Raw genomic sequence first — 17,593 nt, 5'->3', positions numbered from 1 at the left:
CCTTACAGCTCACTACAGGAGGTGCCCAGATGCTCTAATTTAGGCAGAACAGACCTTTCCTGTCTGACATTTGCCAGCAAAATTTCTTCATGCTTTCTCTACCTAGGCACTGTTTCCCACCCCAGCCCTGTTCTCCCCACCACCATCTCATTTTCTCCTTTTGCTCAGCCAATTTACTTTTCACTTGCAAAAGCAGTACACATTTATATGGTCCATTGTCATTTCTCATGAGGGATTTTTATGAACTTCGATGACGTCATTACCAGATTCAACTTCCCCCCTTCTTCCCTTGTGTGCCTTCAGTTTCTCCCAAGTGCTGTGGCTTTATGGGAAGGGCCATTGCTCTATCTATAGGCTCTGCACTAAAAGCTGCCTCTGGCCAAGACAAAGCAGCCCACGGGAAGAGAAAAGATCTTTGGAGGCAAGGAGAGAGCCATCTTACATTACATAGGTGTCATGTTTTCTTGTCAAGTTTACTCATTAAACAGATTTAATATCAGCCTCTACAAAATTCCCCCTCCTCACATGGACCTATGACAGGCCATGTGGCATCTTGATAAAACATTAATTTGGGGGCTAACTGTTGGCAGCCTTAAGCTAGCCTGTGTTCTGATAGCCCTATGGTTTGGCTCAGGTCCAGTCTCCAATTTCGATGCCCTTTGGGGACTCCACATGGTCAACTTGTATTGATTTTCCCTTCAGAAATATTGTGGATCTATGTGACTTGTGTGGTTACAGATTTATATGCCATATGAAAGATGCTAACATGATGTCGATAACAGATCTCACACCCTCACTAACCCCCTGACCCGGATGAAGGCACATGTGAGAGCTCCCTCCTGGAAAGAGACAGTTAAAACCTTCTTTTCTCTTTTTGGAATCTGTATTTCTGGAAACCTGTTTTCTGGATGTCATCCCCACTTCCTCTGCTTGCCAGCATTTCTGTGAACCTTCTTGGGTCAACTGCAGTGTAACCTCTGTTGAAACCGAACATTTAGGTGATTAGCTTTAGGCCAACTGCTGAATGGTCTTGTTGGACTGGGATTAAAAGAGCATTACGGAGACTCGATGCTCCTGCTTAGGCTCTCACTGCCAAACAAAAGAAGCAAGCAGTCAGTGATGTAGGGGGTGGGAGCCCTAGACCCCCCCCAAAAAAAAACCCACATTTTTTTTTCTCATTAGTTGAATCTCTTCTTACCATTTCCCTAATATCTGTTTCAGAATGTGATTTTTCTGACTCATGTTCCTGGGTATTGTTTTGAAAGACATGAGTAATGACTGTAAACATAGCCTCAAGCCTCTCTGCTTTGGGGGTACATAGTGGTGGTTAATCAATTAATTATTCCTTTATTTAACAAAGATGTTAGGTGACTCATTTTATACCAGTGTACTGTGAACGCCTACTGTGTTTCACCAGGGAGATGGTAGTAGAGGCAGAGGGGAAAGATGAGTAGATGATGTCAATGGATCACTGAGAATGTTGTGATGAAAGTAAGCACTGTGAAGTCAGCCTGGGATGGAGAAAGGGCTGGAGGGGCAGGTTGTTTGATCTTTGTGTTAGTTACTCTTCTCTTGCTACAATTACAACCAAATTGTGACCAAGAGCAAGTTAAGAAAAGTTTATTTTAGGTTATGGTTCCAGAGAGTCTATAATGGCAGGGAAGGTATGGCAGAGGCAGCAGGTAGCAGGAAGCTGGCTGGTTACATTTCATCCATATACAGGAATCAGAGAGACAGAGGCAGAAACAGACACAGACACACATACAGACAGAGACAGACACAGAGATAGGGAGAGACAGAGACAAAGAAACACACACACACAGAGACAGAGATAGAAAGAACAAGGCTATAAATCCCACCTCAAATCCCACCTCTAGTAATTTACTTCAGCAAGTAAATTACTTTCAGCAAGGCTGCACCCCATAAAGGTTCCATAACCTACCCAAACAGCATCATCCCTGGGAATCAAGTGTTCAAACACAAGAGCCTATGGGGGGCATTTGTTATTCAAACCATCATAATTATATTGTAGTTATAGAAGGTAAGGAGGTGAGAAATGTATAGAGAGAATTGATATGTGCACTAGGGCAGAGAGGTTGAGTAACATGTAGCCCTTACAGAGCCCCTAGTTTACTTGAGCACATGGCTAAAACTAATTATGGAGAATAATGCAATAAGGACTATGATGGAACTAGCTAAAAGGAAGAACACAGAGAGGTGTTATGGATGTAAACGTGTTTTGGTTTTGATCCCAAGTCTAGGATATAGGACTGATTCAGACTGTCCATAGCAGCAAACTATTTGCCTCATGCAGGCTCTGAGAGGGGCTCTTTCCCAGCTAAAGACAGTTTAATTCTGAGGACTCTGGAGAGAAAATAAAGGCCAGAGCCCAGAGAGAGTGTTGAGGGCTCTGAGAAAGAGAAAGCTGCTGGTGTCCACTCCTGCTGCTCCTGGTTGCTCTTGATGCAGTGAGACAAAGAAGTTGGAGATATCCTGAAGTGAAGATTGGACTGGCCCCACAGAACCTGACAATCCCAACCATCAGGCAGTAGCTAAGAATAACTACACCCCATGTCCCCACTAATGTTCCGTCTCTCCTACCTGGTGTTGGGATGTTGGAAAGGATTGGGCTGGAGAAGGGAGAAAGAGGATTAAGAAAGATAAATAAGATGGAGTTAAAAAGTACACCTACACAGAGAGACTGACTGAAATCATGGGAGTGGGGAGGGCAGGCTTACCTTCTGGTATTCTGGTGCTTACGCCATGACAGGAAGTAAACGGGGAAGGCGAGGGATGAAGTTGTCTGGAGGGAGGGAAGCTGCACAATCCTGTTAGGGTTTGTTTGGCCAACCACAGTCCACTGAGCATCTGCTCTGTACATGTCTGCATTGTTCTAGGTGCGGGAGTTAAGGCCTTCTAATGCTTATGTTCTAAGGGTGGATGAGGTAGACATTGAATAGGTAAATGGGTGAGATAACTGAATGGTGACCGCTTCCAAGGCAATATAGGATAACGATTAAGGGAGGTTTGGAATGTGCTCTGAGGGTAGCATGGGATGGGACTAGGCTTGGAAGAGGTGACATGTATGCTGAGATGGGACTGTGGGAATACCTAGGAAAAAGAAGATGCTGCATAGAAGAACTTTCAAGGTTTGCAAAACTGAGGAAGAAGTGTATTAAGTTTGAGCAAGATGAAAATGCCTAGGGTGGCTTGTTTCTGGTAGGGGAATGACATATTGGCATTCCAGAAAAATCCAGAGATGACCTGGGGAAATAGAGAGCCTGGTCAGGAAGCCATTGTGAAGTCCAGGCTAGAAGGGATAAAGCAGTCTCTCCACATAGTGATTACTATGGAGGTCTGAAATACGGGAACTCTAAGATATTTGGAGGGATGGAGTAAATGGCATGTCTGAAGAATCAGAGCTGGTTCCGGAGCAATTATCTGAGGAGCTCTGGAGATGAAAGTGGTGACTGAGATGGGAAAAAGAGTGAAAGAAACTGTTTTTGGAGACCAAGTTTTGCATTGGGCATGTTTAATATGGGATGCTTATTGGACACTCTGGAAGAAAGGAAACAACTTTTTTTTTTATCATGAAATCTTGAGATCTGAGAGTGGCAAATCCTCCTGTGGGGCTAGGTGCCTTGGGACAGCTTGGGGAAGATACAGTTAGACTCTGAGGAGGGAAATAGCATGGAGGCAGGAGGTAACCAGCTTTGGAAGACCAAGTTAGTCTGTTGTGTGGGTGGAGGAGGGAAAGGACAAGAATCAACATTCATCCAGCACCTGCTCCTTCGTGTGCCTCCTTCTGTAGTGGATTGATTCATGACTCCCATTTTAGGGTTGGCCATTCAATACAGAGGATGAGATGACTTGGGTATATCTGACTGAATAGATGCTGCATGGCATTACTGCAGCCATCTTGAATCAGAACCACCGTTGAGTGGTCCTAGTTGTTTTTTTTTTGCTGCCTAGTTTCCCAGAAAACTATTTATAAATAAAATGAGTAAAGTGGTATCTGGGGCTTTACAGTCCAACCCCGGCTCTAGGGATTCATCTGACTTTATTTTTTTTTCTTTCTTGGTATTAATATAAACCAGGTGCATTCCAGCTAGGATGAAGTAATTTTTGTCTTAGCCTTAAACATGCCTTTCCTTCTGATCCAAATTGTGATGATCCAACTGTTTGATGTCACATGTTTGTTAGTAAGTCCTCCAATAAATGATACTGTCCAATCTAAGGTCTGCCTCTATTCCTCTGTCTTACAGCGCCTTTGGACGGCTCTTTATCAAGTAGGACTGAGCTGGGGAAGAACAAAGATATATGCAAGTCTGTGGACTTTGTCAGCCTCTGCAAAGGTTGACAAAGAACTCCATTTAGTTCTGCCATTTAGTCCACACAAAGATTCTAGAGGTAGGTACTACTCATGGACTTAGCATCAGTGTGCTTGCTCTTGCTGTTGTTTTGGTAAACTCAAAGAGACACTAAGTGGACTAGAGGAAGAGCTCAGTTGGTAATGGACTTGCCTCTTAGCTTGAGGACATGGATGCAATTGCTAGAGTCATATATATACATGTGTGTGTGTATATATACATATATAATATATATTTATATATAATATATATATTTAGTGATCATGCCTGTAATTCTGCAGCTGGGGAGTGGGGAAAGGTGGGTTCCTGGGCCAGCCTGGTCTATTTGGTTAACTCTAGGCCAAAGAGAAATGCTGTTATAAAAGTCAAAGTAGATAGTACCTGAAGAACAACAGCTGTGTTGTCCTCTGGCCTCCACATACATGTGTGCCTGCACATACATACACATACATGTATATATGTGTACATATATACACATACATATAAAAGGAAATGAAATATTTCTCTTTTAAAGATATCCGTTGAGATAGTAAGACCTGGAGAGTACAGGAGCTCCACAAGGACAGCAACAGATCCAAAAATTCTGGGCACAGGAGTCTTTTCTGAGACTGATACTCCAGCCAAGGCCCACTCATGGAGATGGCCTAGAACCCCTGCACAGAGGTAGCCTATGGCAGTTCAGTGTCCAAGTGGCCTCCATAGTAATGGGGACAGGGACTGTCTCTGACATGAACTGATTGGCCTGCTCTTTGATCACCTCCCCCTGAAGGGGGAGCAGCCTTACCAGGCCACAGAAGAAGACAATGAAGCCAGTCCTGATGAGACCTGATAGACTAGGATCTGAGGGAAGGGGAGGAGGACCTCCCTTTTCAGTGGACTGGGAGAGAGACATGGGTGGGGAAGAGAGAAGGTGGGATTGGGAGGGGAGGAGGGAAGAAGGTACAGGGGTGATACAAAGTGAATAAATTGTAATTAATAAAAATAAAAATAATTAAATAATGAAAAAGAAAAAATAGCAAAAAATAGATAGATAGACAGATAAATAAACAAATAAATAAATAAATAAATAAATAAATAAAGCCGTTGTTAGCTAAGAGAGTTGTCCTGTTTTCTCCCAGGGTAGTTTGTTCTTGTCTATGAAGGTTCTTTTGCCTTAGACACTTAACTAGGTGATCTGGAGTATTCATCTCCATGATACAGATGAGAAAGTTGAGTCTCAGAAGGGCAGTGTGTAGACAGGCAGCTCCCTCTCTGCTTCTCCTCATTCCTCCTCTGTTCTCACTCACTCCAGTTGGAGCTAGGATGGGAGAGGACGAGCTGGTGACAGAGTCATGGGACCTTTGACCAGAAAAGAAGCTGGGACAGTAGTCCCAGGTAGAGTAATGCTTCAGAAGGAAGAAAAGGTGTGCAGACAATAAAAGCCCTCGTATCCGGCACAGGTGATGTGTACAGTACACTGTCTGTACATATTTCAGCCTCTAACAGTGACTCAGGATAGAACATCTTACAACAGTTTTAGGTTTGACATGAAAGTGTACATGAATTTACTGAGACTTATAACTGAAGAGTAAGCCACAGGTGGGCACGCAGTGCTGAGGTTTCTACTTTTTCTTGTGGTGACAAAACACTAGGAAAATGCAACTCAAGGAAGGCTGCTTGTAGTTTGGCTCCCAGTCTGAGGGTGCATTCCATCACGGTGGTGGCATGGAGGAAGGAGCATGAGGTAGCCCGGCACGTTGTATACAGAGTCACAAGACAGAGAGAGATGAATTCTGGGACTCAGCCTGCTTTCTTCTTCTTCAGCCTGGATCCTCAGCCTGTGAAATGCCGTGGTCCATACTCAGGGTCTTCCCTCGCTACTTAAAACGTCTCTGAAAATCCTCACACAGACATGTCTAGAGGTGTGTTTCCTAGGTGATTTTCAATCTAGACAAATTGACAGTCAGGTAATTATCTGTCTTTCCTCCTCCTTTCTCCTCCTCTTCTTCAGCATATTCAGTCTGGCTTTCGCAGGAACTGAACAGGCCTTTCTCTTCATATCTGATCAGATTATTTAAGAATTAACGACATTATTTAATGACAGTGGCAAATACAACAGATATAAATAGGCTGGGGCACGGAAACAAAATGCTGTTGCCAAGTTCATAATCCTCCAGAAGATTGGGGACCTCCTACTTACGTTTTCCAATCTGCCAGCCCATACAGCAACCACAAACTGCCAACAGCTTTTGCAGAGAGATTAGGTCAATAGCTGTTCTGACAAATGGGCTAATGGGATTGAATGAGAAGAACTCTAGACAGAAATACATGTATTCAGCTCATACTGGTGTTTTAGAAACATGCGAAGTGAACACAATACTTGTGTTGAAATGATTTTTCTTTTATGGTTCTTTTTTTCTTTTTTCCTGGCGCAACCTTTTTCAAAAGACTGGTTCTAATTTGAATTGGTTCAGTAGGATTTGAAAAACAACAACATTGATATTGTTTTCAGGGCAATAAAACAAAGTTAATACTTGGGCTGGGTTTGGAGTTCGGATAATTAGTTGGTGTCCACTTTGGTGGATGAGTCATAGTATCCTGGTCCCACATCACTCCTCCCTGTGAGGAGCAATTCAAAATCAGTGCACGTCCTCTGGTTTAGAGTCTAAAGTGCCTCATGTCTCTCTTGCCTTGTGGTGTCTGTATTCTAAGCAATCCTAATGTGCTACTCATTGGAGATCAAAAATTACAGGCAAGTGACCTGAAGCCACGGAGGCTGACAGCGATTGGCACCTTATTGTACAGGTGCTCCACGTAAGACAATAACTCTTCTCATCCAGGTGCTCACAAAGCAGCTGGTTCTGCCCAGCTGTGGGTCTCTTTTGCTGGGAAGAGGCCCCATCCAATCCAGATGCTTTATAAACTTTCCAGGGTTTGGCCCTAAGTTTGAGCTTCCCTGATTTCCCCAGTGTGTACCAATTTCTCTGATTTCCCTGTGCCCTTCTGTGTGGCATCAGTGTTACTGAACATGGTATGAGCTCATGGAGTTGGTTACTTTAAAAAAAGAAGATATCAGTATCTGTATTTTGCTTACAAAGAAGCCATGGAATGAATAGCAGTATTCATTAACTCTTTGAATTTAAGTACTAACAGTTAACCATTAGAAGTGGGTCAGTGATGTAAGAGTCTCACGGCTTCAGCTTTTTCTTTTAGTTTTTAAATTGTCAATTTTTAGATATTTGACAGATTTAAAGCAAAATAATCATGCCATATTTAGACCTGGAATTCAAGTCTGAATGTTTATGTGGAAAAATTATTGCAGTAAGCTTTTAATATGGCAAAAGCAACCTTATGCTCTACTTTAGCTAAAATGATACATAATCTAAAATTATATTAGAACATGTCTCTTGTCTTCAAACTTTGGTATGTCAGAATATTGATTTGCATCCTGGTGGGATTCCCCAATTAATGTCCTCCTCCCATCCCCAACTACATGTACACTGAGAATACACATTGGCTTGAGGGATTAATTATTTTGTTTCTACCACTTAATGAATCTCAGCATTTTGAGTAAATGTACCTCAGTCTAATCAGACTTTTTATGACCTTTTTAACTACATTTAAAACCCTTAAATTCTATTTATGGGTGTTTGTGAGCCTGATTGCGGTCACAAAGTAACATTCTATTACTCTAGGTAGTCACTAGATGAGTGAACATAGTTCATGTTTAGTAAGCATATGCTGTTTCTCAACCCTAGCTTTTGCAGTGTCCTGGCACCCTTTGAAATTATGGCCTCGATCCATGAATTAAATCAGTATCTAAATGAAGGTGTTGTTGTTTTATTGATCAGTTCTATATAAGTGGGAATACAGCATATACCTGGGTAGTCTTACAGTTATCTTTTAACATCCTATTTTTTTTCATTAATTACATATCAACATTAATTTTTTACCGATTAGGATTTTTAAAAGGTGGAACCTAATGAGAGGTGATTGGGTCAAAGGGAACTGTCTTGTGAGGATGAAGGCTTCTCATTCTCATGAGAGGTCCCAGGTGACCAGACTGTTGTAAGCTAGCCTGGCATCTTTCACTTCTTGGCTCATGCATGTGTGCCCCTCCTGTGTGCGACAGGTTTCCTGTCTGGGTCTCCAGTATGTTGTGATACAGCCCCCACGGCACTTACCACGTATTGATCACAGACTTGAACTTTCTAGATTGCAGGCAAAGTAAAAAGAAATCCTGCCACACGAAATGGAAATATAGTCACTGGCAACTGCAGGACACTGTGTATTTCCTTGATTCCTTGACTCTAGAAGTTTCCCTCCTACTATCTTGCCCCAATGTGTTGGTTTCTAGATGTCAGCATTTGTATCCTAGCAAGGGCCATGTAGCATAGATAGTAGATGAAGACATCATACAAACTCATTTAATAGAAACCTAAATGGATTTTGATCTGTTTGTGCCTACGTGTATATCATGTATACGCATATGTACAGACTGAAATGTGTGGGACTGTAACTGGGAATATTCAGCAGTAAGTCGTGGTCTGCAGGCTCTACCAGTTCCCAAGCTATAAACATCACAACCTGTTTCAAGATGCTGATGTGACATCGTGGAATATAAGTCAGGGGCATTAACATATAGGATTTCTGCCTCTCAAGTACAGCGGGTGAAAGAGGGGTAGGCCTGCACTGAGGGACTAACTGGGACCCTCAAAGCTACTGAGAGGGATTTGCAGAGTAGGGGCTAATGTTTCCTGAGCTGCTGGTGAGACTCTTTAGTACTTTGGAGTGAATGTTTACTTGGTTTTCCAAGGCCAGACCCCCAGATTGCTTACCCACAATGCCCCAAGAATCTCGCTGGGATAAGTAGCAGCACAGAGTGTCCTCAGAATCTGGAGCAGAGGTTCCTGGGGAAATGCATGCCGGGCCAGCACAGCATGGTGTGCTATTCTCTTGTGCCCTTGGAAGTGGGCTGTGGTGTAATCCCCAGGGTCTTGACTATCCAGGTGGTAGGAGATGGCATTTCCCCGTGGCCCTGGACAAATGGCAGGGTGGTGAGAGGACTGTTCAGTGGAGGTCAAGACAGAGCTGTTCTCTTCTCTTCTTTCTTTTACGTTCTCTCTCTCTACTTGCCCAGGAAGCTCCTCTCCTCCAAAACAGAGGACACAGCAAAAATGAGGCAGAGTGTAGGTAGAGCAGGAGTGTGAAGAAGAAAGAGAAAACTCCTGAGGTGGCTTGGGTGCCAGAGGCTAGGGTGTGGGTGGCAGCCCCAGGACAGAGCAGATACAAGTTTTTACTTAGTCAGATACACAGAGACCTGTCCTGCTTATAGGCGGTGAGTGAATATTCAGTGGTCACAGCGACACACATTTGGATGCCTCATTCAACCAAGCCATGGACAAAAGCAATTGTAAGCCATGAGCTGGTACACAGGCATTAGGGTCAGAAAAATGGGGGTGGAATTCCAGTCCTAACTTTGCCTTTGTGTGACTTTGAGCAAATGGCCTTGCTTTTCTGTCTTTTTCATACTAGTTCTATGAAACACCTCTCTCTTCTGTCTATGAATCATTCTGACCTGCTTTCTTTCTCAATCCACTCTTCTGTTTTTCTGTTCTTGCAGAATTCAGACCCCAAGCATTGATTGCTTTGCCTCTGTTCCATGAGAAGTAGATTTCGTATGTTGTGTTACTAGACTAGGTCCTGAAAAATAACTTTTTTTATGTGTGAAAGTTCAACTTTGACAATGACTGTTAGGTAGATACCATTGTTCATAGAACTTCTTAACTCGTGGATCACCATTTTCTAACTACTAAACGGACATTCCATAGTATGACTGACTCTATCTTTACACTGAATGTTTGGACTATTTGCTATAACACTACCCAAATGACTCCTAAAAGTCCAGACATGATCATGATCTTTGCTTATGTAGACATCTCCTATGGCTGCCAGTGTTCAAGAGATAGAGTCCTACCTTGGGAGAACATCCATTGCTCCGGGGGTCAAAATACAAACACAGCAACCTTTAGGTAGCCTTGTTGGCCTGTCCTTCTTTTGATAACACCCATGTACCAAAACATCTGTCCCTTAATGCTTCTTGGCCAGACCTCAGCTGGGGATGCATCCTCAGCCAGGGATGAAGCTCACGTTCTCCTACCCCATCTGGGCTGGAATACTGACGGCCTTGATCATGAGCAGATAGTACACAGACAGCTACACCTGCTATGAGTTCCCAAGTGCAGTGTTGTGTCGTATTTGGAAGATACTGTTTTGCATCAGTGGCACTTACAAGCTTCCCATATCTCTGTCTGGCATGTTCTCTGGGCCTTGAAGGGAGGATGTGTGACACAGATGCCCCGTTTATGTCTGAGCACTCCATAGATACCTATTCTCTGTGCTTTGGCCTATCTGCTATTCTTAGTGTACCTACAGCATTCTGTGCGCTAATGGAGACATCTGCTTTTAGTACTGGCTTGGAAAGACACCCATGTTCTACTTACCTTTGTGTCAGTGGAGCCCACCATGGTAAGAGGAAGATAGAGGAATGAGCGCTGAATGGCTACTGACTCATTCTCACACAGGTCCTTCAAGTTATTTTTCTGAGAAACTTGGTCGGTAGCGTGATTTCTGTAGTCATCCAGCTTGGCATATGAAGCCCAATTCTGTTGCTTACAAAAAGGTTTTAGACAGGTTACTTGATGTTTCTTCAGCTCATAAGTGGAAGTCATGCTAACCTCATAGGGTCATGGATTAAGTATGACATTGTGGTACTTAGCAGTGCCAGGCACAGATCTCATCCGGGACAGGATAGCTAGGACAGCTTGCCCGAGGTATCCAAATTATCCTCACAGTCTCTGAGTGGCTCCATTCGGCTACAAGACCAGCATCTTGGAACAGAGATTCTCTAATTGCAGAATCAATCCACTGGAGGGCAGAGCATTGACCACGTTCCCATTGGTACTCTGCTTGGCCTAACTATATTTGAAGATCAGAAGAAAGACTCAAGTGAGCTACTTGTCTAGAGAAGCAAGAAAATCACACTGAACCAGGGACAGTTAGTGAGTTTTACATCTGGTCGCATTTCACATAAGCAGATCCTCTCTTTCCTCGATGCTGGCCTTGACCGCCATCCCTGGTGATTGCTAATCAATGTTTGTAATCCCTCAGTACATTTGGATTTCAAGAGTTCTCTATTTCCCAGGCAAGAACCCAAGTTCATCAAGCCAATTTGGAAAAGCAGCTGATGGAGGCACAAACCATAACTGTAATTAACAGAAAGGCTTTGAAACTGAACACACAGAAGAGAAATGAACAAACTGTTTAATCTTGCCTTTACTCTGCTTTGGCCATTTAATCTCTGCTTTGGGTATATACATCTGGGAGGCACATAATTTTCTAAACATTTTATTATGAATGTTCAGGTTTTTCTCCCCACCAACTGTTGATTTCATTTGTGCTTAGAAAGCATCCACTTAAAATGCTAAAGGAAGGCTGGGAGGCAGTTTAGGTTCTTGCTAAGCTTGCATTCAAGGTGAACTGCTGGAGCATTTGGAGGATGCTGCTTTTGACTTCAAAACAGCTTGGCCTAGGGGCATCAACGCTGATGAGCAGTTGATCCAGTAGGTGAAAGCGTTCTCCCATTTGGAAATTTGATTTGTTATGTTGAAGAATCCTGATGAGGTGGCTTCTCCCCATGCTGCCATTGCTCAGGCCTGGATCAGTGCAAGAGAGCTACCAACAGTTTCTGGAAGTCTCCAGAGGTATCTGAGCGAACCATATCAGAGAGAGATTTCTGATGCTTCTCCTGGAACTTGGCTTTTATTCTAGGAAGGTCCACCTGCAGGAACGATGACAGCAGCATGGGTGACAGCATTGATGGTGTGTTTGCTGTAAACGCAGACACTTTCCTACGCCATTGTATTCATTTATTATGTCTTTAAACAGCCCTTTGGGGCTGGGCTGGCATTGTTTCCACTTTGAGGATAAGAAAATAAAAGCCTGCTTTAGCTCCCTAAAAGTACAAGTGTCTTCTTTATGTGTGTATGTACACTCTCTCTCATTCTCTCTCTCCCTCTCTCTCTCTCTCTCTCACACACACACACACACACCAAGAACACATGTAGTTTGTTAAGATTTTACTTATGGAGGCTAAAATTAAATTGCATGTGTTTTCATGTTTTACAAAGTATTTTTCTTTTGAATGTTTTATAGGTATTTGAAAATGAGTCGTTCTTGGGGAGCAGAGCTTGTCCACAAGCAGGTAGTTGGTGGCCACATTTGCTTTCCGAGTCAGTCTGACAGCATTTGGTGAAAGGGTGAGATGATTCTCTAGGTGGAGCTTTTAAATAAAGCATTGCTGCCTGGAGGGATGGCTCAGCCATTCAACGCAATGGCTGCCCTTCCAGAGGACCCGGGTTTGATTCCCAGCACCCACATGGCAGCTCACAGCCACCTGCAATTCCAGTTCCGAGGGATCTAATACTCCCTCCGGCCTTCCTGGGCACCAGGCACACATGTTGCAGGGACATACATACAGGCAAAACACCCACACACATAAAATAAATAATAATCAAAAAGAAGAAATGATGGATTGCTTCCTTGTAGCACATCAGGAAGGATAATAGTTCCACGTTTCAGCCAACGCGTTTCAGACTTGTCACCATTTGGAGGACTTACGTAGGGGCTAATTCATAGAAAGCTTAAGAAGCCAGGGGCTGAAGGAAGAGCAAGAGGAAAGTAGTCAAAACACTGTTCTGTTTCAGATTCTTTTAGCTATAAAGTGGAGAGCTGGAGGGGGGGTGTAATTTCAGACAGGACTAAACAAGTCTTACAAAGAAACAATGTTTTGCTTGCTGTGTTTTGGTTTTGGTTTGAACTCTGCCTTACCCACCAGGCCCAGACACCATAGACAAGCATCTGGTCCCTCTTCTTGTGCATCAGTGAGAGGCAATGCTGAGAGAAAGCGGGAAAGAAGGAAAGGTAGGAGAGAGTGGGGGCGTGAGGAGTTGTTTGAAGCAGGTGCTGATCTCAAGCCAGAGACTCCTGGAGGGAAGATGCTGTGAGTACTCCTGCTGCCTTGCTTGTGTGTCCACTGCCTTGCTGGATGCCAGTCCTGGGGGAGGGGCGGGATGACGGAGTTCAGGATCGGGGCAGCTGGCATTTTGTCCTGGTGCATGTGGAAGATTAGAGGACCCCTTAAAGATACATGTGCCTGGGCTTGACACACTCCAAAGAGACTGACCACATGTGGAAATTAACCCCACTCACATGTGGTCCCTTCTGAGATGGAACTGAACATCCTGTGTTCTCTATCCAAGTGAACACAGAATGCTGACAAGCCTTCTGGTGGAATCCAGTCTCTCTTGGGGTCTATAGAACCCTGCTCCTCTTGAGACCTCTCTGGAGCTAGAGGCTGTGTTGCCGAGAGCTGGAGAGACAAAGAAGGCAAGGCCCCTGAAGGAAGGGTGAGAGGCTCAGAACAGAGGAGAGAATGCCAGCTCCAGGGGCAAAGAGGCTGCTCAAGGGAGGGGGGGCTTAGAGGAGGAGGAAGAGGGGGAGGAAAAATTCCAGGAACAGAAATAAAAACGAAAGAACTGCCTTGCTGTGAAGCTATATTTAAAAACAACGTCAGATGTTAAGTGTTTGTCGAAAGGCATGGGTCAGAATTTGGGTTGATACCTCTCCCTCTCTACTGAACTTTTTTTTTTTTTTGGAAAGATGTCTGTGGTTTTTAGCTGCTTAGCTCCCTTCATTCTCCAAGGCTTCTGCCACTGCAGTAACATGCTTGCCTCAATCCCTTTTATTTCACATCCCCTTCTGACTGTGGCCTGACAGCCCAAGGCGTTCTTTGTAAAGCTTCGTGGTTGCTTCCAAGGTTTTGGCTCCTCCTTCCCTTCTCTCCCTGACACTCACATTCTTCTCTGAGATGGGGGTGCAAGCTGGTCCTCAGGAGCAAAAGAAGCTCCACATTTTTATATGTGAAGCATTATTATTCGTGTAGTGCATAAACAGATATTCAGTATTATCTGTTCTGTTAAATTTGAGTGGGGAGCGGTGATAATTAGACAAAAGTGTGTCTAACATGGCTTGTTGAGAGGGTCAGGACTGAAAAAACTCCCAAGAAACTGTTTTGTTGATTTTTTTTTTTTTTGGTTGTGTGGGGGGGGGGGGGTTGGTGTTTTTTGTTTTGTTTTTCTGAAAAAACCATACCTGTAAGGTGTGCTTCCTTCAACAGGAGAGTGAGGAAATTATTTGTGTGTTGTCTCTGCCCTGTTGCAGGGTGACCCTTTCCATGTCTCTGGTTTGTCTTCCTTAAAATAGAGCTGAGTGTAGCTGTGCTGCCTTGGAACGACTCCACCAGTTCCTCTTTGCAGAGTGCCACCAGCTCGCTGGAGCCACAGATGACAGAAATAGAAGCAGCTCTCGGTATTGTATTTTAATAAAAAGGAGAAGACTGAAGCGGAGTCCAATGTGTTCTGCATATTCTCGGAAGGGAAGGGCTGTCTTTGTCTCACATTCTTGAGTAAGAGTATAGTAATAATAATAATAATAATAATAATAGCCAATGACATCAGTTGGGAAAAAAGACCTTGAAGTCCTTTTTTTGGAGTCAAGTGTCTTACCTCAGCCCTGGTCACAATGATGCGAATTAATGTCTCCTCGTCTGTCCCCACACCCTTCATGGACTTGTACAGTAGGTCAGCAAAATAGCCCTCGAGGTCCCGAGCACATCTCACTGGGAGGGAGGGGAAAGGAGGATGTGAAATGTTCTCGTGGTTTGGTGAACAACACGTAGATCCTGCTTAGGTACAGAGTGTCCCCTTCTCCCCACGGGACTTCTGGACTTGACAGGAAGCGTTTTGGAAGGATAGGACTCTTTACTGTTATGAAATGAGATCTAGAAGGTTCCCTGGGTCAGCAGAGCAGGGCTCTTCAGCCAGAGCTGAGTCAAAATCATTGCAGAATGAGGAGAATAGCCTCTATTATCTGTAAGCCCTGGGGAAGGAGCATGGGCCCTCCTCACGCTCATACTGTGGAGGTCTGGAGTCTCATTCATGGACATAGCTGGTGCTACACGGTGGAACCTCTGGGCTCAATTGGGGCTCTGTGGGAACACAGCTTGGTAAGCAGCCTTCCATGAGAGAACCTCATGTCCAGGAGGTTTGCTCGGCTGCACCACATCCTGCTTTCTTGCGTTCAGCAAGCTGCACACCCTTTGTTTTCCTTACAGCAACTGTTTGGGTGTCTTCTGTTTTACCATTCACGGGTCCTCAGCATCCTTCATTTGGTATGTGAGACAAAGATGTTTGCCCCTCCCACTACTGGTCCCCTCTCTGCATTGCTGCTGTGCGCTCCTTTCTGGCCATCCCCCCGCCCCTTTCTGGCCATCCCCCTGCCTGCCTGTTTATAAACTGATGAGGCTTAGTGTTTGCCCATCAACCAGGCAATTGGGTGCACCTCCACCCCAGAGGGAAGGCCTGCATTTCCTGCCCCTCCTCCCAGGTTCCTAGGCCTCTACTACTACAAATGCTTAAGAGGAATGAACCATTTACTCTTGAGGTTGTTGACATTTTTCTAGAAAAAAATTTCTAGAAAGCTTACTGGTATTTTGGTTTTTTAAATTGGGGCTTTGTTTTGAGATAGGGTTTCACTCTATAGCCCAGGCTACCCTCAAACTGAAGCAATCCTCTTGCCTCAGGTGGGGGATACAGTGCTAGAATCACAGCAATTTTTCAATGTTAATAGGAATGAAGTCAATATAAGTGTGCAATGTGAACCTTTGTCTGTTCTGGGAGCAGGGGTTTCATACCCTCGGTCACTCTCTGTGGGGTTGATGTTTCTGAGCAAGGGAGAGGAGCAGAACCTAGGTCAGGAGCCAATCTCCTTTTTTTTCTCTCAGGCCATACAGTAGCCTCCCAAGTTTAGTGGAAAACTCGAGGGCCAGGTGTCTGGTGTCTGTATGCCCAAATTCCTGATTTGAGGTGCGTAGGAAACCCCATGCTACTTTGACAAGTGCATGCCTGAGACTCACTGGTGTCTCCACACCGTTCGAGCTGCTGGCACCCACAAAGTTTTCCTGCACCACACAGCACCAATGGATGTCCAAAGGCCACCTCTCTGTTAGGAGCAAGTAGCAGGAATCCCTCAAAAGGTTAGACCAGGCCAGCTGGGGAATATCTGCAGTAAAACTGTTTATGTTAAGTGGAAGCAACACCAGCCATGGCCCACCATACCTTGATCCTCTTGCCTTCCAGGACTGGGGCTCTGCAAGCTTTACTGAGCACAAAAGCATCACCAGGGGTTTGCGACAGGCCCTGTCCCACCTCTTTCTCTGTGGTGAGCCTGGGGCTGGCCCAGGAAACCTTCCTAATAGGAGATTTTTGAGGAAGGTGGCTCATGGGCCCCACTGAAAAAATGTTCACGGTAGCGATCATGTGATCTCAGCCCCTGTAGATCGAAGTGGTTAAGTGATGTCTTTGCAAGGCAAGTGGAGTAGAGTTGGTGGTGTCTAGAGAACACCTGGGAAGCCATGTCTTCTTGAGGCTGACCCTCACGGTTTTCTCTTTACTTTTAGAACCTTGAGCCCATCAGCTCCTGTGGCTCACAGGTCCCCAACTCCAGGGGGTGGCTTTTTCCTTCCTCTTTACCATTCTTACTGTTTCCTGTCTTTAGTGTGTGTGTGTGTGTTCTTTGTGGATGTTCAGCTTCTTATGAGTAAGAACTGGGTCTTCTAGGCCTCTGATCCCACACTGAGAACAACTCTAGGCTAGGCAGGTGCCAGGAGGCAGACACTGTCACCAAATGGTGGCGCTGGTATCTTTGGACTGTGCTCTGAGGTTTTCTTGGTTCTCACGTCACAAGAAAGGGAAAGCTCTGGACCCTCAGAACACATCATCGGGTAGATCCTTTGTGAAGCCCAGAGGACAGCTGTCCACACAGGGCTCATGTGTGTTCAGTGTGGGGTGTGGGTAGTGTGGGTAACGTTTAGAGTCTGTACAGCTATTTGATCTCTGCTACTTTGAATGTAAATTGAAAATAGGAAAAAAAAATGTCAACTGCTGATATTGTTTAGAATGAAACTATGAGTACAAAACATCCTCAGAACTCCACAAAGGATGTTGGCATGGGAGTACATTTTTTAGGTTCCAGAGCTGTTTGTTTGGTTCTTTTTCTGGGAGACACGTCTCTCCATTCCTGTGCTACTTGCGATGGCTCCCTGGACTCCCTACCATAGCAATGTG

General features: G+C 44.5%; 1 protein-coding gene across 1 annotated transcript in view; it reads right to left on the bottom strand.

Moving 5' to 3' along the window:
• Window positions 1–11,656: 11,656 nt before the first annotated feature.
• Window positions 11,657–17,593, bottom strand: part of Anxa13 (annexin A13) — a 53,050-nt gene continuing 47,113 nt past the window's right edge. The window contains exons 10-11 of the mRNA XM_060389389.1: window positions 14,975–15,087; window positions 11,657–12,189 (exon numbers count right to left, since the gene is read on the bottom strand). Coding sequence (XP_060245372.1) covers window positions 12,070–12,189; window positions 14,975–15,087 — 233 coding nt within the window. The 3' untranslated portion in view covers window positions 11,657–12,069. The remainder of the gene's footprint in view (window positions 12,190–14,974; window positions 15,088–17,593) is intronic.

Source organism: Meriones unguiculatus, chromosome 8 (genome assembly GCF_030254825.1).
Source record: "Meriones unguiculatus strain TT.TT164.6M chromosome 8, Bangor_MerUng_6.1, whole genome shotgun sequence".
NCBI lineage: Eukaryota > Metazoa > Chordata > Mammalia > Rodentia > Muridae > Meriones > Meriones unguiculatus.
Note: the sequence above shows the minus strand (reverse complement) of the source record. Positions and strands in the feature narration are given on the sequence as shown.